The sequence below is a fragment of the Phascolarctos cinereus genome, unplaced genomic scaffold (assembly GCF_003287225.1).
Source record: "Phascolarctos cinereus isolate Bilbo 61053 unplaced genomic scaffold, phaCin_HiC Scaffold_4;HRSCAF=312, whole genome shotgun sequence".
Classification (NCBI taxonomy): domain Eukaryota; kingdom Metazoa; phylum Chordata; class Mammalia; order Diprotodontia; family Phascolarctidae; genus Phascolarctos; species Phascolarctos cinereus.
Window position 1 is genome coordinate 464836431 of NW_027555847.1, and position 18883 is coordinate 464855313.

Here is an 18883-nt window from a genome sequence, read left to right on the forward strand (position 1 = left end):
AGTAGGCACAATCTTACATATTGTTGGAATCAGTCTAGCACCTGGTAGTAAGAATATCTTAGAATTTTAAAGCAATTCAGCTGTATAAATGATTGAATTTGTTTATTGAAATTTGACACAATAACATTTTTTCACACCATATGGAAAGGAAATTGATATAGTGGGAAGAATGATACATTTAATATCAAGGATCTGTGTTTAAATCTGGGCTCCTAGTCACCTGTGTGCCTGGGCAAGTCACTTGAGGTCTCTGAAACTCTTGTCTTCTGAAACATCTGCGAAATAAGGAGGTTGGAATATAATTGACTTCTAAGGGTCCCTTCTAGCTCTAATTTATGATCCTTTTGTCCAGATGTGGTTTTTTTTTCCCCCAACTATTCATAAAAACTTTTCTTTATTGGAATATATCTAATGTATTGCATGTGGAACTGGTTTGATATCACTTGAAATGTCAGGAATAAGAACCAAAGTAGACAACACAAGCACCCTGAAATTGGATGTGTCATCATTTTTTGTGTGTTTGGAAGATAAACTCTGACGCCAAACATTTTATCTGTAGCCCATTTGTGGGATCAAGGTCAAAGATTATTTTTACAAATTAGTTACATCTAGCTAGAGTTTTTGATGTTAAGCATTCGTTGCATTGTGCATAGAATAATAAACTCTTCAGTAGTGCAGCAGCCACTTGAAAATAAACACAGCAGAACAAGAACATAGGTACTTCACAATAAGACTAGGTATTGGAGGCTTATGTACCCTACAGGTTCATTTTCCAAAAACTTGTGTGAATGATGAGGTACAGATGTACCAGTCATGTTTGCACGTAAGAATTCGTTTATTTTGCTAATGTCTGCATTGTATCTGAATGTAGTTGAATAAACTGAACTGAATACAGACTGGTTTAATTTTCAAGGTTTCATTCTATACCTCCTGTATTGATCTGAGCAAAGTTAAGCAACCATGGGGTGTTTTTGGAGATATAATATAGAAAACTGCAAATCTGCTCAGATTTTTGTTCATCTTCATGATGTAAAATTATTTAAGTAGATAATTTGTTCAACTTTATCACAAAGTAGTCATTCACTATACTCACCTCTCAATTCTTTGTCATTGTTTCCAAAACACCACTTAAAAAAATTAAAGCCTAATTGCACATTCTCAAGTTTCAGCATATTTTCAACATGAGGGCTGCAGAAAGTATTTCTAAAAACTAAACATTTCATGTTAAAGTCATACCAGTTATGAAATGGTGACATATTTTAAGATTATAAATGGTTCCTTCTGAGCTGGCCAATTTATCTTAAAGATTCTAAACCTCTATCAAATTTACTAGTTAAAAAATTTAAATCTCTTAAAGACATTTGTTGTGACCCTCTTATTTTAGATGATTATAATAAGTATGGTACTCAAGGTCAGTAACCAAATTTTTACTAATTAGGGGGCATATTGATAGATTTAACTTAGTTGACCTTAGAAATCAAAATATAAAATAGGGAACTATGTAGCTTTAGGGAAAATTTCAGAGGAAACGGCTAAAATCATAGCTTGATAGCTAGCACAAGTGATTAATTGCATTTTCACCATGTGGAATTTTTTTATGCCAAAATTTATGGACTGCTTAACAAATTGGAGAGTCCCCTATGTCAGTGTTGATATTTTCTTTGGACTACGCTAAGCTTTCTAATGACTGAACGAACAAGGTATTGTGCCTTGGAGGCACATTTTGATGAGCTACAGTTGTACTTTCTTTTTCACAATCTAAAGGCTACAAATACAAAGAATTATATTGTGTAGGCTAACTTATATCTGGACCCTGACATTAGGCTTTGGCATATGTGAAATACCTACTATAAAATTCTGAATATTTGTTACTGTAAAAAGTAATTGAAAACATTGACTTTTCTGAACATCACAGCTGATCAGAGCTCATCTCCAAATCATTTTTTGCCATTGGAACACTAATACATAACCATTTGGCTTTTATACAATCACTCATAGGAAATTTTTACATGCTATTTTTATGTAACTTGTATTCAGTTCCTTTGCAAATTGTACCTCATTTCCTGTATATATTTCTGGTTTGTTATAGACCATTACTTACCTTAATGTCTGTTTTAAGTTAAATAGCATAATTCATAAGAACAAAATTATTCTGCAATCCTCCATCTAAGGGAACACCATTAGTGAATAATTATCACCATCTGAATTTTCTTAGCAAGAAGGAAGTTGTATTCACTTAACATGTCATTACTGATAAAAATAAATACCAGTCTTTAAGGGATATCTTTTTTACTGCAGTTATTGAGACTAGAGCAGAGGATCTTAGTCTAGGGCCCATAAACTTTTTTTATAATACTTGCAATAGAACTGACATTTGCAATCCTATGTGTTTTGTTTTATGCATTTAAAAACTATTCTGTAAAGGAGTCCATAAGCTGCCAGAGGGGTCCATGTCACAAAAAAAATGGTTAAGATCCCCTGCCATCTTAGAAAATCAGAGCTTATCACATATTACATTCATAACACTAAGGAATTGAATAGTTATAGAATCTCCGTTTAAGCAGACTTAAACACTATGGACTTTTAAGATCTCAAGACATTTTATGAACATGTATTACATACTTGTCTTGCTAATGTTTAAAATAAATGAAGTTCTATTTAGCCAAAATAATGAGGCCTTTACTATAACTGGAACAATAATTTTCAATAATCAGTCTCTTTCACTGGTTCTCTGAACAGATCTTTGAAATATTAAATATAGTAGTTTAGAATTGTCAATTAGGTTCTTCTTTTTTAACCGCCTTATAATAAAGCATTAATGAAAACTGCTCTCAAACTCTAGATGCATCTAAACTTATTCTTAGAATCCTAGAGAGTTGTTGCCTACTGTCCTGGAAGGCTCGGTGAATTTGCCTAAGTTCACATGGCTGGGAAGTGTCAGACATTGCACTTGAATCAGTGCCTTTCTGACTTCAGTTTATGCCATGATCCTTCTTACCAAAAATCAGGAAATGTATTACCTATTTATCAAGAAAATGTTTTATTATGCTTCAATTTTACAAAAGAATTAGTTTCAATAGATGTTTCTTGGGATGGGATGCAAGAATTCTTTTGTTTTCAGTCAGAAAATCACTACTTCAACTTCTAGGCTTTTGCCTGAGAAAATAATCTTTTGTTGAAATAGAACATGAAATTATGTCTTTATAAAATCTTTGATTTTAAAAATTAATTGTTTTGAAATCATATAAATATATACATATAATAGCACCAACCTCCTAGGGTGGTTGTAAGGATAAAATTTTATATACACACATATACATCATTGTGTGAGCATGTGTGTGTGTATAAATTTTATCCTTACAACCACTCTAGGAGGTTGGTGCTATTATTATCCCCATAAGGGACCGGCCTCAGCTCACACAGATAGTGTCTGAAGTCACTTTTGAACTCAGGTCTTTCTGACTCTAGGACTACCACTCTATACACTGCACCACCTAGCTTTCCCCACATATATATAATATTTTAAAGTTTGCAAAGCAGTCTTCACAAACCTCCTTGGTATACAATACAAATATTATCCTTATTTTACAAGGGTAAAAATAAGCTCAGACTTTACATGGTCAGCAGCTACTAAGCACGCCAGCGTCAGGTTTTACCCATATCTTAGGACTTCAGTCTTGTACTCTTTCTAGTAGACCACACTGCTTCTCAGACTGATATTTAATCAGTATGTTTTGGACTCAGATTGAATTGAAGTGAATGGAATTTGAATTCCTCCCAGTAAGGAAACTCAAAACATTTCAATGTACAAAGAACAAGAGAGAATTATATATAAGAAAGTGGACTTTTATTATGTAGAGTTCTTTTAAGCATATATTAATTTTAACGAGACAGTAATAAAATTGCTGTGTCCTCCAGCTCTCCTCTTTGTTTTTTCATATTTTGTTAATGCTTTTTTTGGTCTAACGGTCATGACTACTCTGGACCTAGGCATTCAGCCTGACAAGGAGGAGGAATACTCCTTTTCTCATACATTTTGGCTCTTTATGTTCCCATCAAGGCCCACACACCCCTCATCCCTATGAAGATTTAATTAAAGCTTAGAGCACATAGAAGCTGTGGGTTTGCCTTCCAAATTCACATTCTGATGAACAGGTTGGGTTCCCAGAGCAAGGTTACTTGGAATTCTTTCTGCTCACTCACACCTTTTGTATATACCCTACCTCCAGCTTACTAGTCAATTAAAAGGCTTTTTTCTTCACCATATCACAGTAAATCAATAGGATACCTTCACAGACCCTGAAGTAGGAACATAAAGGGTCACTCCGTACCGTGTACTTTAGAAGTAGTCTCATTAAGCCTCCCCATACATTGATATCACTTGAAAAACGCTGCTCTTACTCCAAGAGCCATGCCTCTATTGGCCACTTTGATTTGGCTCATATCTGGAGTTTCTTCAGAGGGAGAAGAATAGAAAAGTATTCATTGTATAATGTAAATCAAGTATTGGACAGGTTTTATTTTCAACACATGAAAGAAATGCTTAACATAAAAGGTTCTCACAAGCACTCATCTGGTTTGTCAACAAATATCTGCTGGCTAGCTATATGTATAAAAATCATTGAAGGTAAATTTCTCTCTAATATTACATGATAATTCAAGTGTGATTATTTTTAAATAGGCCCTTAAAAATCCTTTTTAAAAAAGCATCTTGGGGAAAGGAAATTCTCAGTCTATGTAACATTCTTCAAAAACATGTCCAATGCTTATGTAAATTTTAGTATCTTTTATGTCATTTTTCAAAATATTGTACGAAATAATCTATTAATAGTTTGCCAGATTTTTTTGTTGCACTGGAGAGTAAACAGATGATTACTTAACAGTGTCCCAATAGGCAGGAATTATATTTCACCTCATGATGAGTCAATATTTTCTCTCAAGCTTGTTTCATAATGTTTTTTTTAAACCAAATTAGTAACTTAAACCTCTTCAAACACAGCCTGCAATCATGGAGAGGTAACTGTGTCTAAGAAAGATCCAAGTCCAAAATTAATTTGCAGAATATAATCGTAGAAATTTAAGGGTAAAATGGACCTTAAATATCATCTAGTCCAAGCTCCAACATTTTACAGATGAGGAAACTGATGCCCAGAGAAATGAAATTGCTTCCTTTGGAACCCAAGACTCCTGATTCACAATTCAGTGCTAATATATTTTTTTAAAAAATCATGAAATCTTTCTAATATTCTTCTGAAAGTTAATTTGAAGCTCAGATTCTTAAGATCTGGGCCGCTTGCATTAGTGATACAAATGCTTAGATTCCTTAAGAGTCTGGCCAATATGCTGGATTCTTTAACTCTCACCCATCCCTGATCAATGTTCTAATAAATCTTGTCTTTGGCTGAAAGAAGGCTTGGGTTGAATTCATTTGGACGGGACCCAGGTGTTGTGATTTTGGGGTCCCAGCATGCCTAAACCTCTAAACCTCAACATTTTGATGGCCCATACAAGAAAGCTGCCTAATCCAAGCTCTTCTTCAGCCAAGACTGGAAGGTATGCAAGCCTCCTCCCTCTTTCTTATCCAAAGCTGGGGTCACTGTCCAAGAACCTAGGAAGGTTTGGAGGTGCTTTTCCAGCATACAGTTACGAGGCTGTCACATTCAGCCTGATGCTCAGGCTCTCAGTCCACTGGTTCAGTTCAAGGCCATGGACCTGGGTATACCTTTCACACCATAGAGGACAAGGATGGATGCCCTACCTGGAAGTGTATACCCAATTCTGTCAATTCTCTCAGCGCTGGGTATTAGGAAAACTGCAGTGCTTTTTGGTTCCCTGAAGCTTACTTATTCCCTTCCCTCTACATCCCTGGATCCTCCTTCACAGAAGCTACAGGGAAAAGTTAGAACAACTAAAAACATCTTAGCAGATTCTGGAGGTTTTGTGATCAATCCTTAAGGAGTTTTGAAAATCTCCTTACAACCCTGGTCACTCCCTTCTCCCACTCCCTTCCCTTGAGTCAAGAGGGTATCTTTGTTAACCCCTCTCATAGAAGAAGAGAGTTTCACCCTTCCCCACCCCCTTCGAATTCACCCTCCCCTACCTGGGGAAAGGAAGAAGGGGGAGGGGCAGCAGCTACAGCATGAGCCCCATTAGCAACGAATGGCCTTGGGCCCTGGGGCAACCTTTGCCTGGAAGCATCACCCAGGTTCAGCGCATCCTTCTCATCCCCCTACCCCACCTCAACCCTCAGCAGTTGTGGGGAGAGAGGGAAGGGGGATGGGTCAAGGTAAAGAAGCTAGAATTTGGGTAAGCACACTCTTTTAAAGTTGTAGTTTTAACTGTTAATGATGAGATGTTGATTCTCTGTGTAAAGTAATTTGGAAATGCACTTAACAAAATTGAAGTCACTTGATTGGTAATGGATATGTTCCAAGCTTCAAATTGGTGAACTTTTTGTATCAGTTATGTTAAGCTGATGGGGTACAGGCGCAAGCTGAGACCTTTGCCCCTGTTGGACAGGTAAAAACACCAACTACTCCATTTCTTAGGTAGAAGACGCAGGAGGGCTTCTAGCACCTCTCATACTAGCAGGTTTGGTTTTGATCCTGTCAGACAGGAAGACAGGAATGGAGTCATAATAAGTGGTTAAATAAGCTCACTTTATTCTAGGCTAGTCTTCTCGAAGGGAGTTTGCTGATCATGGCAGCACCAACAGCATTCCCTAACAACCCTTCTCACAGGGGCCGGTGTGAAGCGGGGGCAACTACCCCAATTGAGACCAGTACTTGTGCATGCTCCTAAATCAAGCCTCAATGGGGGCTAGTTGAAGCAAACACAGATTCCCCCTCCCAAGCCTTGATGAGGGCCAATCAAGGCACTCACAGCATGCTAGCCTGCACATTCACCCCTAAGGGGGTCCCCAGTCACCGACCAGTGCCCATTTGCTTTATAAGGCAATAGACAAAGAAAGCATATTGCCAGCAATAGCCTCACAATTTTACATCATTTCACCCCTATATCTACCGACACTTCGCAGTAGAAACTGTTTTGAACCATGATCATGAGAGCTCATATCTAACATCTGGGAAGTTGAGATTGTTATGGCTATGGATCCTGGGAAGAAAGCTCTAAGAAAGAATAACAAAAAAATCTACTTTACACACACTAAAATTCACCTTACAGCCCCTCACCCCAAAAAGGAATTTGGGTCCCATTTCTCTTTGGGATTCTCTTTGAATTCTCCCACTTGATCAAGGAAGTCTTTGGAGTTTGCCTGAGGCTATAATCCTATCAACTGGTCTTTCCTTATTGCTATGTCCAATCTCCCAATTCTGTGTTACCCCTAACCTAGCCTAACCCTTCATTGTCTTTTACTTGCAGATGGTCCAGAGGCCATTTCCCATCCTTGATCCTATCCAATCTCCATTCTACCTCCCAGTGCCTCCCATCAAGATTCTCCAATCCTAGAGCCCTCCCACAGTCTTTCTGTATATAAGATTCAGCTTGTCTCCATTAAGTTGCTCAGATTCTTAAGAGTCTTGCCAAGGGCTCAGATTTTTATAATCTAGCCAATAGCTGACAAATGTTCAGATTCCTTGACAGTCTGGCCCATATGGCAGATGTTTAATAAACCTCATTTTTAACGGAAAGAAGGCTTGGGTCAAATTCATTCAGGCAGGGTCCCAGCACCCCTAAACCTTAGACCTCAACAAAGCAACTTTTCATACTTTGGTTACCATTACAACAATTAGGCTATTGTTGGTTATTGTTTTAATGTGTAAACTTGCCAAAAAGCCTGCTGAGAATTTGCAAGCATGTGGAAATAATCTCTAATGTTTGGCTTTTTATACCAGGACAAATTTAAATTTGAGGTGTAAATCCTGGAAAAGTTTTTCCTAAAGCTGTGATTAGTAAAACATGCTACTTGAGGTAAAATCTCATGGGACTGTATAAATTATTTTAAGTTGTCCAGTGGATCATAATAATCCATCCATAATCAGTAATCCACCATCTTGAAATGCCACAAGCTACTCAGAGAGAATGTGATACTGATGGGGTTGGGATCTGGACCCCAGAAAGGAAAAATCCTGGATTTACCCACATGACCAAATCTTTGGCTTTCACCTGAGGCTACAATTTCATCGACTGGCCTTTCTTTGTGGCTAACTAAACCCAATCTCCCAATTCTCTGTTACCCTTAACCTAGCCTAACCCTCCCTAGTCTTACCTCCCTATGGCCCCTGGCCACTTCCCACCCTTAATCCTATCTAGGCTCCTTTCTCCCTTGGCCACATCCCATAGTCCCTCATAGATTACTTGGCCACTCCTAGATCCCTCCCATAGTCTTTCTGTATATAAAGTCCATCTTGTCCCCACATTAAGGTGCTAAGATTCTTAAAATCTAGCCACTGCTTAGATTCCTTAAGAGTCTGCCCAATATGGCAAATGTTCTAATAAACCTTGTCTTTGGCAGAAAGAAAGGTTGGGTTGAATTCTTTCAGACAGGACCCGCATGTTATGATTTTGGGGTCCCAGCACTCAAACCCCTAAACTTCAACAATACTGGTGGGAAGTCTACATTGGGATAATTTTAGCCTCAATCTAAGATGGAACCCTACTGGCTCGGTTTTCCCATTATGTTCTTTTGAAAAGGAATGTTACTCACGTTTCTATTCCTGAGTCTGTCTATGAAGTGGATTTGATACTGCATGGTTTGAAAACTGAATTATCTGAATCCAAACAGAGCTAAGGATATTTTATCCTGTCATACTTGGGCCCTAAATCTTGTCCCTGCTTTATCCTTTTGTAGCAAATTTCTATTATCAGAGCAAGTGGTCAGTAAAAGATCAATGCAAGTATGTGAGATCTTGCTGCTTTGACCTTAATGTGTAGTCATTCAATACCCCCAAACAACTGAAATTAAATCAGAAACATCCTCAGTTTGGTTTGGGGAGGAGAATTTCAGTGATAATTGAAGTGAAAGTCAGTCTCTTGGCAAATTCTTTTGTATAACTATTGAACCCAGGAATGGAAAACTTCTACCTGTAAAAGTGCTACTTAAACTTTTGAAAAAAGTGAGATCAGATAATTCTGCAGGTCAAATGTAAATTATTTAATGGGGTTCTCACACTTTTATTTCTTCCTATATCTGGGCCCTGCAGTCTTTTCTTTTGGATTTGTGTCTTCCGGACTATGGGCCATTCACTTACAGTTGGTAGCAAACAGCAGGTACCAGCCAATGTCCCCCCCATTGTCCCCTGGATACAGCCTGTGCTCAGTTCCAGTTAACCTCTTCTTTGGGACCCCCTCGAGGCAGGGACAGCACTATTCCCCTTGCCAGCAGGAAGAAGTTTCAGAAGCCAAGAACTTCACCCCTTAACTGCAAAAGAATTTGGGTCCCATTTGTTTGAGGGGGGAATGATAGAGATGGGATCTGAACTCCAAAAAAGAAACTTCTTGGACTTTTCCCAAATCTCTGGTGTTTGCCTTAGGCTGTTTATCCACTCAACTAGCCTTTCATTGTGGCTTCACCCAATCTCCCAGTTCTGTTCTGTTACCTCCCAATTGCCCCTGGCTACTACAGTCCTAACTGGACTCCATTCTCCTTTGGCCAGAGGGAGTGGTCCAGGTCCCTGGTGTTCTGTTACCTCACAGTCACCCCAGGTTATTGGCCACTCCCATCCAGATCCTCCTTAGACCCCTCCTCCAGTCACCCCAGACTACTTAGCCACTCCTGGATCCCTCTCACAGTCTTTCTGCATATAAGATTCATCTTATCTCCATTAAGGTACTTAGATTCTTAAGATCTGGACCACTTGCATTAGTGATACAAATGCTTAGATTCCTTAAGAGTCTGGCCAATATGGCGAATTCTTTAAATCTCACCCAACTCAGATTGATGTTCTAATAAACCTTGTCTCTGGCTCGGGAAAAAAAAAGTTAATTTGAATTTCAATGTAACTTACTTTGACAGGTCAATAATCTCATGAGTGGGAGCACCACCATCACCACCACCACCTCCTCCAGTATGATTTACATATCATAACTCCTCCATGCCTCCTATGACATTCTTGTCAATTTCTTCCCATAAATCCACCATGATTGTGAGTTTGTGGGTTTTATATGGTGTATGCAAACAAAACTGGTCAATTAAAGAACCATGCTATTTTTTTTAAAGTATTACTGAACACCTGTCCTAAGCCCTGAGTTAGGTGTTAAGGGTACAAAGGAAAAAAAAGACTGACCAGTCCCTGTCTTCAAGGAGCTTACATTTCAATCACTGATTATACCCATTCTTGAAATTCCCTAGGCAACTTTCTAAGACTGTTGCAGAAAAAGTGCCAATGAAACCACAGATCCAATGCCTATCTCCAGCCCAATTATTTAAGTAATAGGGCTCACTCATTCAAAAATATTTGGTGAGCACCTAATATGTTCAAGACACTATATTGGTACCAAGGGGAATAAATAGGTAAATGATTGGTCAGGTTAAATCCAAAACAATCAAAATAATACATAAGCTCCTTGCAAATAGGAAGTGTTTCCTTTAGTATAGTTGTATTTCTAGTGGCACTTAGTGAATGCTTGTTGATTAATTGTTGATTGATCCACTTAGTGCTTCAATAATTCCATATATCTGTGGTATCTTTGAATTGGATACTCCATCAGACATCTGTGCCTTCCCATCCTGTGTAATTTGAGTCCAGATCCTTCCATGAATCCTTGATATAAAGCATGTACCCAGTGCATCTGAAGGCCTTATTCTGGGCCATTTAATATTTCATGGGTAAATGGTTTATTTTATAAATGCTGAAAACATAATAATAAATCTGGAGGAACAAAAGGGTCAAAAATCTTAAGCGAAATAATGAAGAATGTGGGAAAGAAGGAAGCCTAGAAGTACCAGATCTCAAAACATACTACTGTACTAGTAAAAAAATAGAAGTCTGTCAGTAGGACAAATTAGGGAAGCAACATAGCGTAGGATAGTTTCCAATAAACCCAAAGACCCACCATTTGATAAAAACTACCGGGAAAACTGGAAAGCATTCTATCAGAAATTAGGTATAGACCAACATCTTATACCATATACCAAAATAAACTTTAAATGGATATATAACTTAGAAATAAAAGGTAACATAAACAAATTAGAGGAACAAGGAAGAAATTACCTTTCCTATCTATGGATAAGAGAAGAGTTCATGACTAAACAAGTAACAGAGAGAATCACAAAATAATAAATGAAAAAATTTGATAACAATATTTAAAAGGTTTTACACTAATCAAATGAATGCAGTTAAAATTACAAGGGAAACAGGAACCTGGGGAAAATTTTTGCAATATGTTTCTTATAAAAGTCTCATATCCAAGATATGTAAGGAATTAATTCAAATATATTACAACAGACACCAAAGGATATGAACAGGCAGTTTTCAAAAAAAAAATCTAAGGTATTAACTAGCATATGAAAAAATGCTACAAATCATTAATAAGTAGACAAATGCAAATTAAAGTAACTCCTAGATTCTATCTCATACCCATCACATTGACAAAGATGACAAAAGAGAAAAATAACAAATAATGGAAAGACTACAGGAAAACAGGAATACTAATACATTGTTGGTGGAGTCATCAATTGCCCTAGCCATTCTGAAAAGCAATTTTCATCTATGTCCAAATAGTCATTAAATTACAAATACCTTTTGACCCAGTGATATCACTTCTAATCAAAAAAAGAAAAAGACCCACAAATACAAAAATACTAATAGCAATCTTTAACCAAAGGAATATGTGATCATAAAAAAGAAAACAATTTTCATTACATAAAATCACAGTGTATGCATGAATGAAATCTTTCACCTAGGATATTGACAATTGAAAAAATATGTTTTCATCACATATTGTATCACTGATAAAAGTCTAATAACCTGCTTAGTAGAAGTTTCCTCATCTGGGAGTTCTCTATCCCAATGAAATCACAAATCTTGTCCCTAAGCCTATCTTATAAAAAACTGGAAAGGAATAAAAATGTTCATGGATGGCCAAGTGTAAGACTCGGACTTGACCACCTGTCTTGCTTTGTGATTGGTCCACCTCTTTTTCTAGTCATGCATATATAACTTAACAATAAGAAAAGAAAAAGAAACAAACTTAAATACTAAAACTTGAATACAAAAGAAAAAAAGAAAAAGAGCACTGCCATGTGCACAGCAGAATGTGAGAGCATTCAAAATAAACAGCAATAAATTTCCATTCCAAGAAAGCCTATATAAGATAAATACTGCACATTGTGTTCCAAGCCCTCCGTTTTTTCTTTGCTTCCTTTTAAGTTTTCTTTTATTCTCTTCTGTGCACTTTACTTTGTTCTTTTTCATATTCTTTGACGGGGATTGCCATGTTTAGCAAGCATTCTTTAACATTTCCTTTGTCTCTTTTGATACTGATAATCAAAGGATCGCTAAAGTTATTTGCATGTTTTCATTTATCAGGGAATCTTGAGTATTTTAACATATGCTTGGAAATCATCCTGTTTCGAGTCTTAGATACAGTGTTTTGCTAGACTGAATCAAATGCGAAGTTTGTTTTTTTTGTTTTATTGGTAATCAACAAACAAAAGTCAGTAGAATCTTGAATTTCCTTACAGCAGTCAATAGTATTGTGAAGACGTGAACTACTGTGAAAAATGGCTCGCAAAACCCTGACTACCTTTTCTCATATTTTCAGTCAACAAACAAAGGGGGGGGGAAGAAAAAAAAGAGTTCCTGTCCTCAGGGAGCTCCCATCCTAATGACACCCTGGAATCTTTCACAGATGTTTTATGGAGATGGAAAAAGTAGGGACCGAGGTCATAGTTACTGACGTTGCCTTTTCTGGTAATAATACCATCTATGACATTTTCTATTCTGTAATGCAAAGAGCTCTGAAGTGTTGGGAAATTCAACTGATTACCTATAAACACGCACTCGGGAGACCGCGGAGACTCTAGCTCCGACGCCTATTCATTAATTAATTCAGGTGTGACCTAGAGCAAAACTCGGCAACGCCCGCGGGCCTCCCTTCACTCATCCACGAGCTTCCGCGGTCCAGCCTCCGAGGTTTGTGGCGAGGAAAGCGCTTCGAAAACTTTGTTATTATATCTCGTGCGTTAGCGACCGCGACGGGCGAGCGAGACGCCCGGACACCGCTTGGGGGTTGCTCACAGAACTCTTCCCACCGCCCGCTTCGAGAACCGCTCAAGGGACCGCAGGGTCGGGCCTTCATACACTGCGATACCACCCGGCTCCCGCTAGGAGTCAGCACGTGCTGGTTAGCGTCTCGTCTCCATGGCAACGAGCGGGGCCGGCGTCAGTAGCGGCGGCCGGGAGGACGGCCGTAGCCTTGGAGCTCTGTCCAAACAAAGGCCCACAGGTCCTGGAAGCGTTGGAGTTCTGGGCCGCTTCCTGGCCTCGGACGGAGGAAGAGTCTCAAGGAAGCCTTCGGCGTGGAGAAGGGGAGAAGCCCGCCGGGAGAGGCAGCCTTCCGGTGAGGGCTAGAAGACGTGGTCTTCAGAGACTTTCGGAGCCGCCGAGGGGGGCGGGCGTGGGGGAGGGGCCGGGGGGACTAGAAGTGGGGGACACCTGTGGGGGTGTGGAGGAGGAGGCGGCTCATGAAACGCGGTCGCCTGCACATCTTCACCGCCGGGCGAGCCTCCAGGAGTTCAGAGTGAAAGGCCCCGCGGGGGATAGGGGACGCCCGGGTGGTCCCCCTGCCGGCCCTCCCTCTTCTCCCCGGGCCCCGAACCCTAAGAGACTGGAGGGCGTGACCCGGAAAGAGCCACGAGACCCGGCTCCAAGTCCCGGCTCCCCCTCACAGCTCTATAGCTCTGGGACAAGTAATTTACACCCGCTCCGCGCCTCAGTTTCCTTATCTGTAAAGTGAGGGGGTTGGACTCAGTGATCTATATGCCACTAGCACGACCTTACCATGAAAAACTATGAACTGTGTCCTATTGATATGAAACGTCATCATATAACCGTTAATAAATTCTTCCTCTTAGAAATAGAGCCTTTCCGTATTTTGCTATACAAATGACTTCATAAGCAGGAACCAGATTTATTTACTAAGATTCAAACAGAAAATTTGATATAAAAATCCTCTTAAGTTTATGATGGGGATTTTATTATCTTGAAAGGATTTGCTCATAATTGTTCTAAAGTGGGGTTAAATTTTGCATTCTGAATATTCTAATGATGTGGATAGTATTTAGGTAGTTTTAGTAAACTCTGTGTGTGTGTGTGTGTGTGTGTGTGTGTGTGTGTGTATGTTTCTAGGCTATGAGTGTGAAGTGCTTATTTTCTATTCTGAGCTCCACCATATACTGTTTATTGAACCTTGAGTTTCATTGTAGAATATACCATAACTGAGGTCACAAGTTGACATGTACAAATTAAGGATTTCAGCTGCTGAAGGTTACAGCTTGCATATGTTTCTCCTGTTAATTACATGGCCTGGAACATTACTCAACTGTAACCTGTATATTTTGTTACAGTTTTAATAAGAATATTATAAAGCACTTAAGGAAATCCTACCTAAATAGACATTCTTCTTGGGTGATTGACAGCAATTAGTTATCTTAAAAGTTAATGCACATATGAAAATGTATTTCATCATTAGCTTTTCCATATTAAGCAGACTTTATATGTTCCAAGTTGAAACAGTGAATGTAATACTGCTTACGTACACTTTCACACTTTGAAAAATTCATTTCATTGGTGTGTGCACCTTATGTAGTGTATTATGTTAAATAAAGATACCAGAGATTTAATGAAAAAATTATTAGACTGAGTATTAGAAGCCCTAGGCTCAGCTATACCATTCAAAATTTAGAGTTGGACGATAAGGGTCACCTAATCTACTCCTCTCATTTTATACTTTATTGAAATTGAGGCCTGGAGAGATGAAGTAACTTACTTAAGATTATATAAGGAATAAGTAGCAGAGCTAGATTTTTGATCTCCATGTCCTTTGATTTCAATTCCAACACATTTTCCAGGCTGTCTTTTATTAGTTGTGTGACTTTGGGCAAGTCACTTCTGTGGCACTCAGTTTCCTGATATGTAAACCTGGGCTTACATTGAATAGCTGAGTTATTTAACCCAACTGGGATATTGTAAGCCTCAAATGAGATAATGTGTGTTAAATTGTTTTATAAACTGAACATACAAAACTAGTTGGATTATTCTAGTCCCTTTTATTGGAAAATAAATGTGACCAAGTAACTTACCTAAATAATTTAACTTCTTTGGGCCTCATTTTTCTCAAGCCAAAAAACCCAAACAAACCAAAAAAGAGAGAAGTTGGTCTAAATATTATATTTTTAAAGATCCTATTCACCACACTAGAATAAAACAAATGTTGTTCTCATATTACATTAGATGATACAGATAGGAGGAAAACCAGATTTTAAAAACAATATCTTTTTATTTTTTTCCCTAACAGTAAAGTATTGCCATATAAATTTTGTTGAAGGAAATATCAAAGAGTAATTTTCCTATGATTTCTTTATCTAAATACCATACTAATATTGTTTTTCTTTAAGTTTTAGGAAGCCAATCATAAGAAAAATTGCAATTGCTTTTTGAGATGATATGAAATTAATTTTACCTTGGAATTAAACTTTACTGAGAAATTATGGTTCGACTCACACTGGATCTAGTTGCCAAGAGCGCCAACCAAAAGAACAGAAAAGAGGAGAGTATTACACAGTATTTGAAGAAAATAACTCACCTAAACTTTTCAAACAAAAACATAGATATAATTGTAAGAATTCTTATTTTTTACATAAAGTAAAATTCTTCCTTCTGATGTAATTTCTAATATAGTAGGATTTGGGAACTGATGCTATAGGGTACTTTTTTTTCAGTCGCTGTATCTTCATAAATAAGCTTATAATTTACTGTGTTTTGTTTTTTGAAATGGTAAAACATTTTATTGGTGCAGAAATTAAAAATAAAGCAATGAAAACAACATCTACATTCCTGACTGAGCAAAGTATAGTGTCCTAATTTCCCCCCCACAAAAGTAGTCTGGGACTGAAATACCCCTAAGCTTTTTAATGAGATAATAAAGGGATGAACACAGACTCTCTGTAGCTGAACTGTACTATAGGTTGGGAAACAATGGCTAAAGATTTCCATGAAGGACTGTCTAGTATCATCTGCTTCCCTGTTCATTATTTTCAGTCAGTTGCATGTCTCAGTGAAGGTCCTGGCCTGATTTTAACTCATGCATTTTTCATTCTAGTTTCCATTTGTCAGTTTTCCAAGCTAGGATATATCATTCATTGGCTGTGTTCACAACAGTGATGGTGACTTTTATTCCTCTCTATCTTAATCGAGAAAATCTTCCTCCCATGTGGTCTCACATTCCCCCTAAAAGGCAAAAAAGCAAGCTTCCTTCATTGCTAGTAATAAATCCCCTTCCCTACCCCTTTTCCACACCACCACCCCCAACTGTGTAGCAAGCTTCTTCCCCACTATCAGCATCTGTGTAAAAACCTGGTATGGGGGAAGGTTCTGGAGGCAGGGGGCCTGGAAGTATTACATACTCTGATACTTCTTACTTTGTGACCCCTGGACAAGTCATTTAACTTCTCATATTTTTAATTAAGGGATTGGACATAGATGGCTTCTTGAAGTCCCTTCTGGCTCTAATCTCTTATAAATCAAGTTCAGAGATTTGGGGGGTATCAAGTTTCAAAGGTCAGATTGGACAAGAGTCCCCAGTCCTGCAGAGACTTGAGATTGATACATTGGTGCATTTTGAGTTTTTTGCTCCTTATCCTCATATTTCTCATTCAGTGTGGCCAATCCTGAGCCTACAAGTACATAATCTACAGGTGTAGAGGCCTGCAGAGGGGTAGGCCTGATGGGTGAGGAGCAGAGATGCTAGGATCACCTGTACTTTCTTACAGTAACTGGAAGAGAGAATAAAAAGTGGCAACATTATTCCAGTTAGCAGTTGATTTTTTTTTTATATCTTCAGTTTACTCTGAGCTCAGAATCATCCTTGTCTCATTAAAATAGAGTTATTGCTGAATCACTGATGAAAAACAACTATTTTTTTTCCTTCAGAGTAGGGTATATGAAGTGTAAAGTGCAGCAAAATGGCTGGAGGAAGGAAAGGACAGTCTCATATTGTAAAACCTTTCAATTTACTAGTAGTTTAAAATTTATTAGAGTTTATATAGATATTTGTAAAAAAAATAACCATTTTATTTTTTAAACTGCATGTTAATATCCATAAAAGCATTCTTTTGACAAACTGAATTTGAAATAAGTGTTCCCATCTCTGAAACCTCTATGTTTTAATATTCTAAGATTTAGAGCAGAGGTGTCAACCTTGTGGGGAGCAAGCAGCCTGGGAAATGCCTGAACCCACAAAACCCCCGAGTAATTGGGAAATGTTTAACAAAATAAATAAAAATACAACATAGATAATTTTAATTTGTAGTTTTCTAAGGCAAGGATCTGTTTCTTTTTGAGTTTTAACACCATTTATTAGAGCGATGATTTAAAAGATTTCTAAATTCAATGGTTTAGCCATTTTTAAAATTTTCAGTGATTAACAGTGAGAGTACCATACTTGAAAAACATCCTGACATCTAATCCTTTTGCACATGTAATTTAATTGAGGTATATTTAAAGACTAATTGGATTGATTCAATCAAGATCTCAAGATCTTACCCTGTATATATGGGTACTTTGAAAGTTAGATTTTTCTCAGTGTTTATGCCTTTCTATTTTGCTAAATGCTTTTAGAAGCTACATTAATATTTTCAGATTTCTCAAATGCCATTTAATACAGCCAAGGACTGTATAATAAGATAATCATCAGCTGAATTATGTTGCTAGTTTTACTACCCTAAAGAATTTTTTAAAATGGAAAGTTAGTCTTTGGCTTTGACCCATTTGCCCTTCATCACCCTCTCCTCTTCCTGCCTACCCAGATACCCAGTGCCCTCATGGTACCTCACACAGCTATATCTCATCCCCTAATGCCCTCTTCTCCCAAATTTCAACTTCCATTCTCTTTATTAACCTTCCCTCCCCTCTAAAACTTCCGTTCCCTCCCCTGTGGAGCTCTCAAGAGAGAGGTGAGCTGAAATAGTTCATGCAGACTCCACAATAACCAGAACTTGCATGTAAGGGGTAGTGTTGACACTGGGAAAATCTGACTTACCATATCTAAGTTTAATGATAGTGTTTCAAAATGTTATGTTCTGTTTGTAAAACTAACTTTTGAATGTGATACTTGATGAATGATAAGATGTAAATCTTTAAAATGATTAATTAAAAACTCTCAAAGTACCTTAAAGTACTTTAAATATCTAAAATGAGTACTTAATTTTTAAAAAATTAAGTAAAGAACTTTGTAATAAAGTTAATGTTGAAAAATCTGTAAAATATATTTTTTCTCTTTTAGGATGACCTCTCTCTATGCAAAAATCTTAGTGTTTTATATTTGTATGATAACAACATTAGCCAAATTGATAATTTGAGTTTTGCAACAAATCTAACACACCTGTATCTACAGAACAACTGCATATCATGTATAGAAAACCTCAAATCATTGAGAAAACTTGAGAAATTGTAAGTGTTGATTTTTTTCTGTTACTGGAAAATTTCAATTTTTACATGTATAATGACTTGAAACAGTTGAGATAGAACTTCCTGAAGACCTAAACATACTTGTAAGGAGTAATATTTGTCACTGGGAAAGCCAAGTAAATATGTAGAAGTGATTTTCATCTTATATACTGTCCATTGCCATAATTTCAGTTGTTTAGTTTCAAAAGTAAGTGGCATGTAATAAGAGTGATTTTCCTTTGTGTCTCCCAAGTAGC

The 18883-nt window shown here is 37.6% G+C and overlaps 1 protein-coding gene across 4 annotated transcripts in view; it reads left to right on the plus strand.

Annotated features, from left to right (window-relative positions):
- Positions 1–9709: 9709 nt before the first annotated feature.
- The window catches only part of PPP1R42 (protein phosphatase 1 regulatory subunit 42), a 49456-nt gene continuing 40282 nt past the window's right edge, over positions 9710–18883 (plus strand). For 3 of the 4 annotated variants that reach the window (XM_021002194.2, XM_021002196.2, XM_021002195.2), the window contains exons 1-3: positions 12743–13521; positions 15578–15798; positions 18463–18629. In XM_021002194.2, the coding sequence (XP_020857853.1) occupies positions 15670–15798; positions 18463–18629 (296 nt within the window). In that variant the 5' untranslated portion in view covers positions 12743–13521; positions 15578–15669. Of the gene's footprint in view, positions 9788–12742; positions 13522–15577; positions 15799–18462; positions 18630–18883 lie in introns of those variants that run through there. The other variant, XM_078153376.1, reaches the window with a different exon arrangement.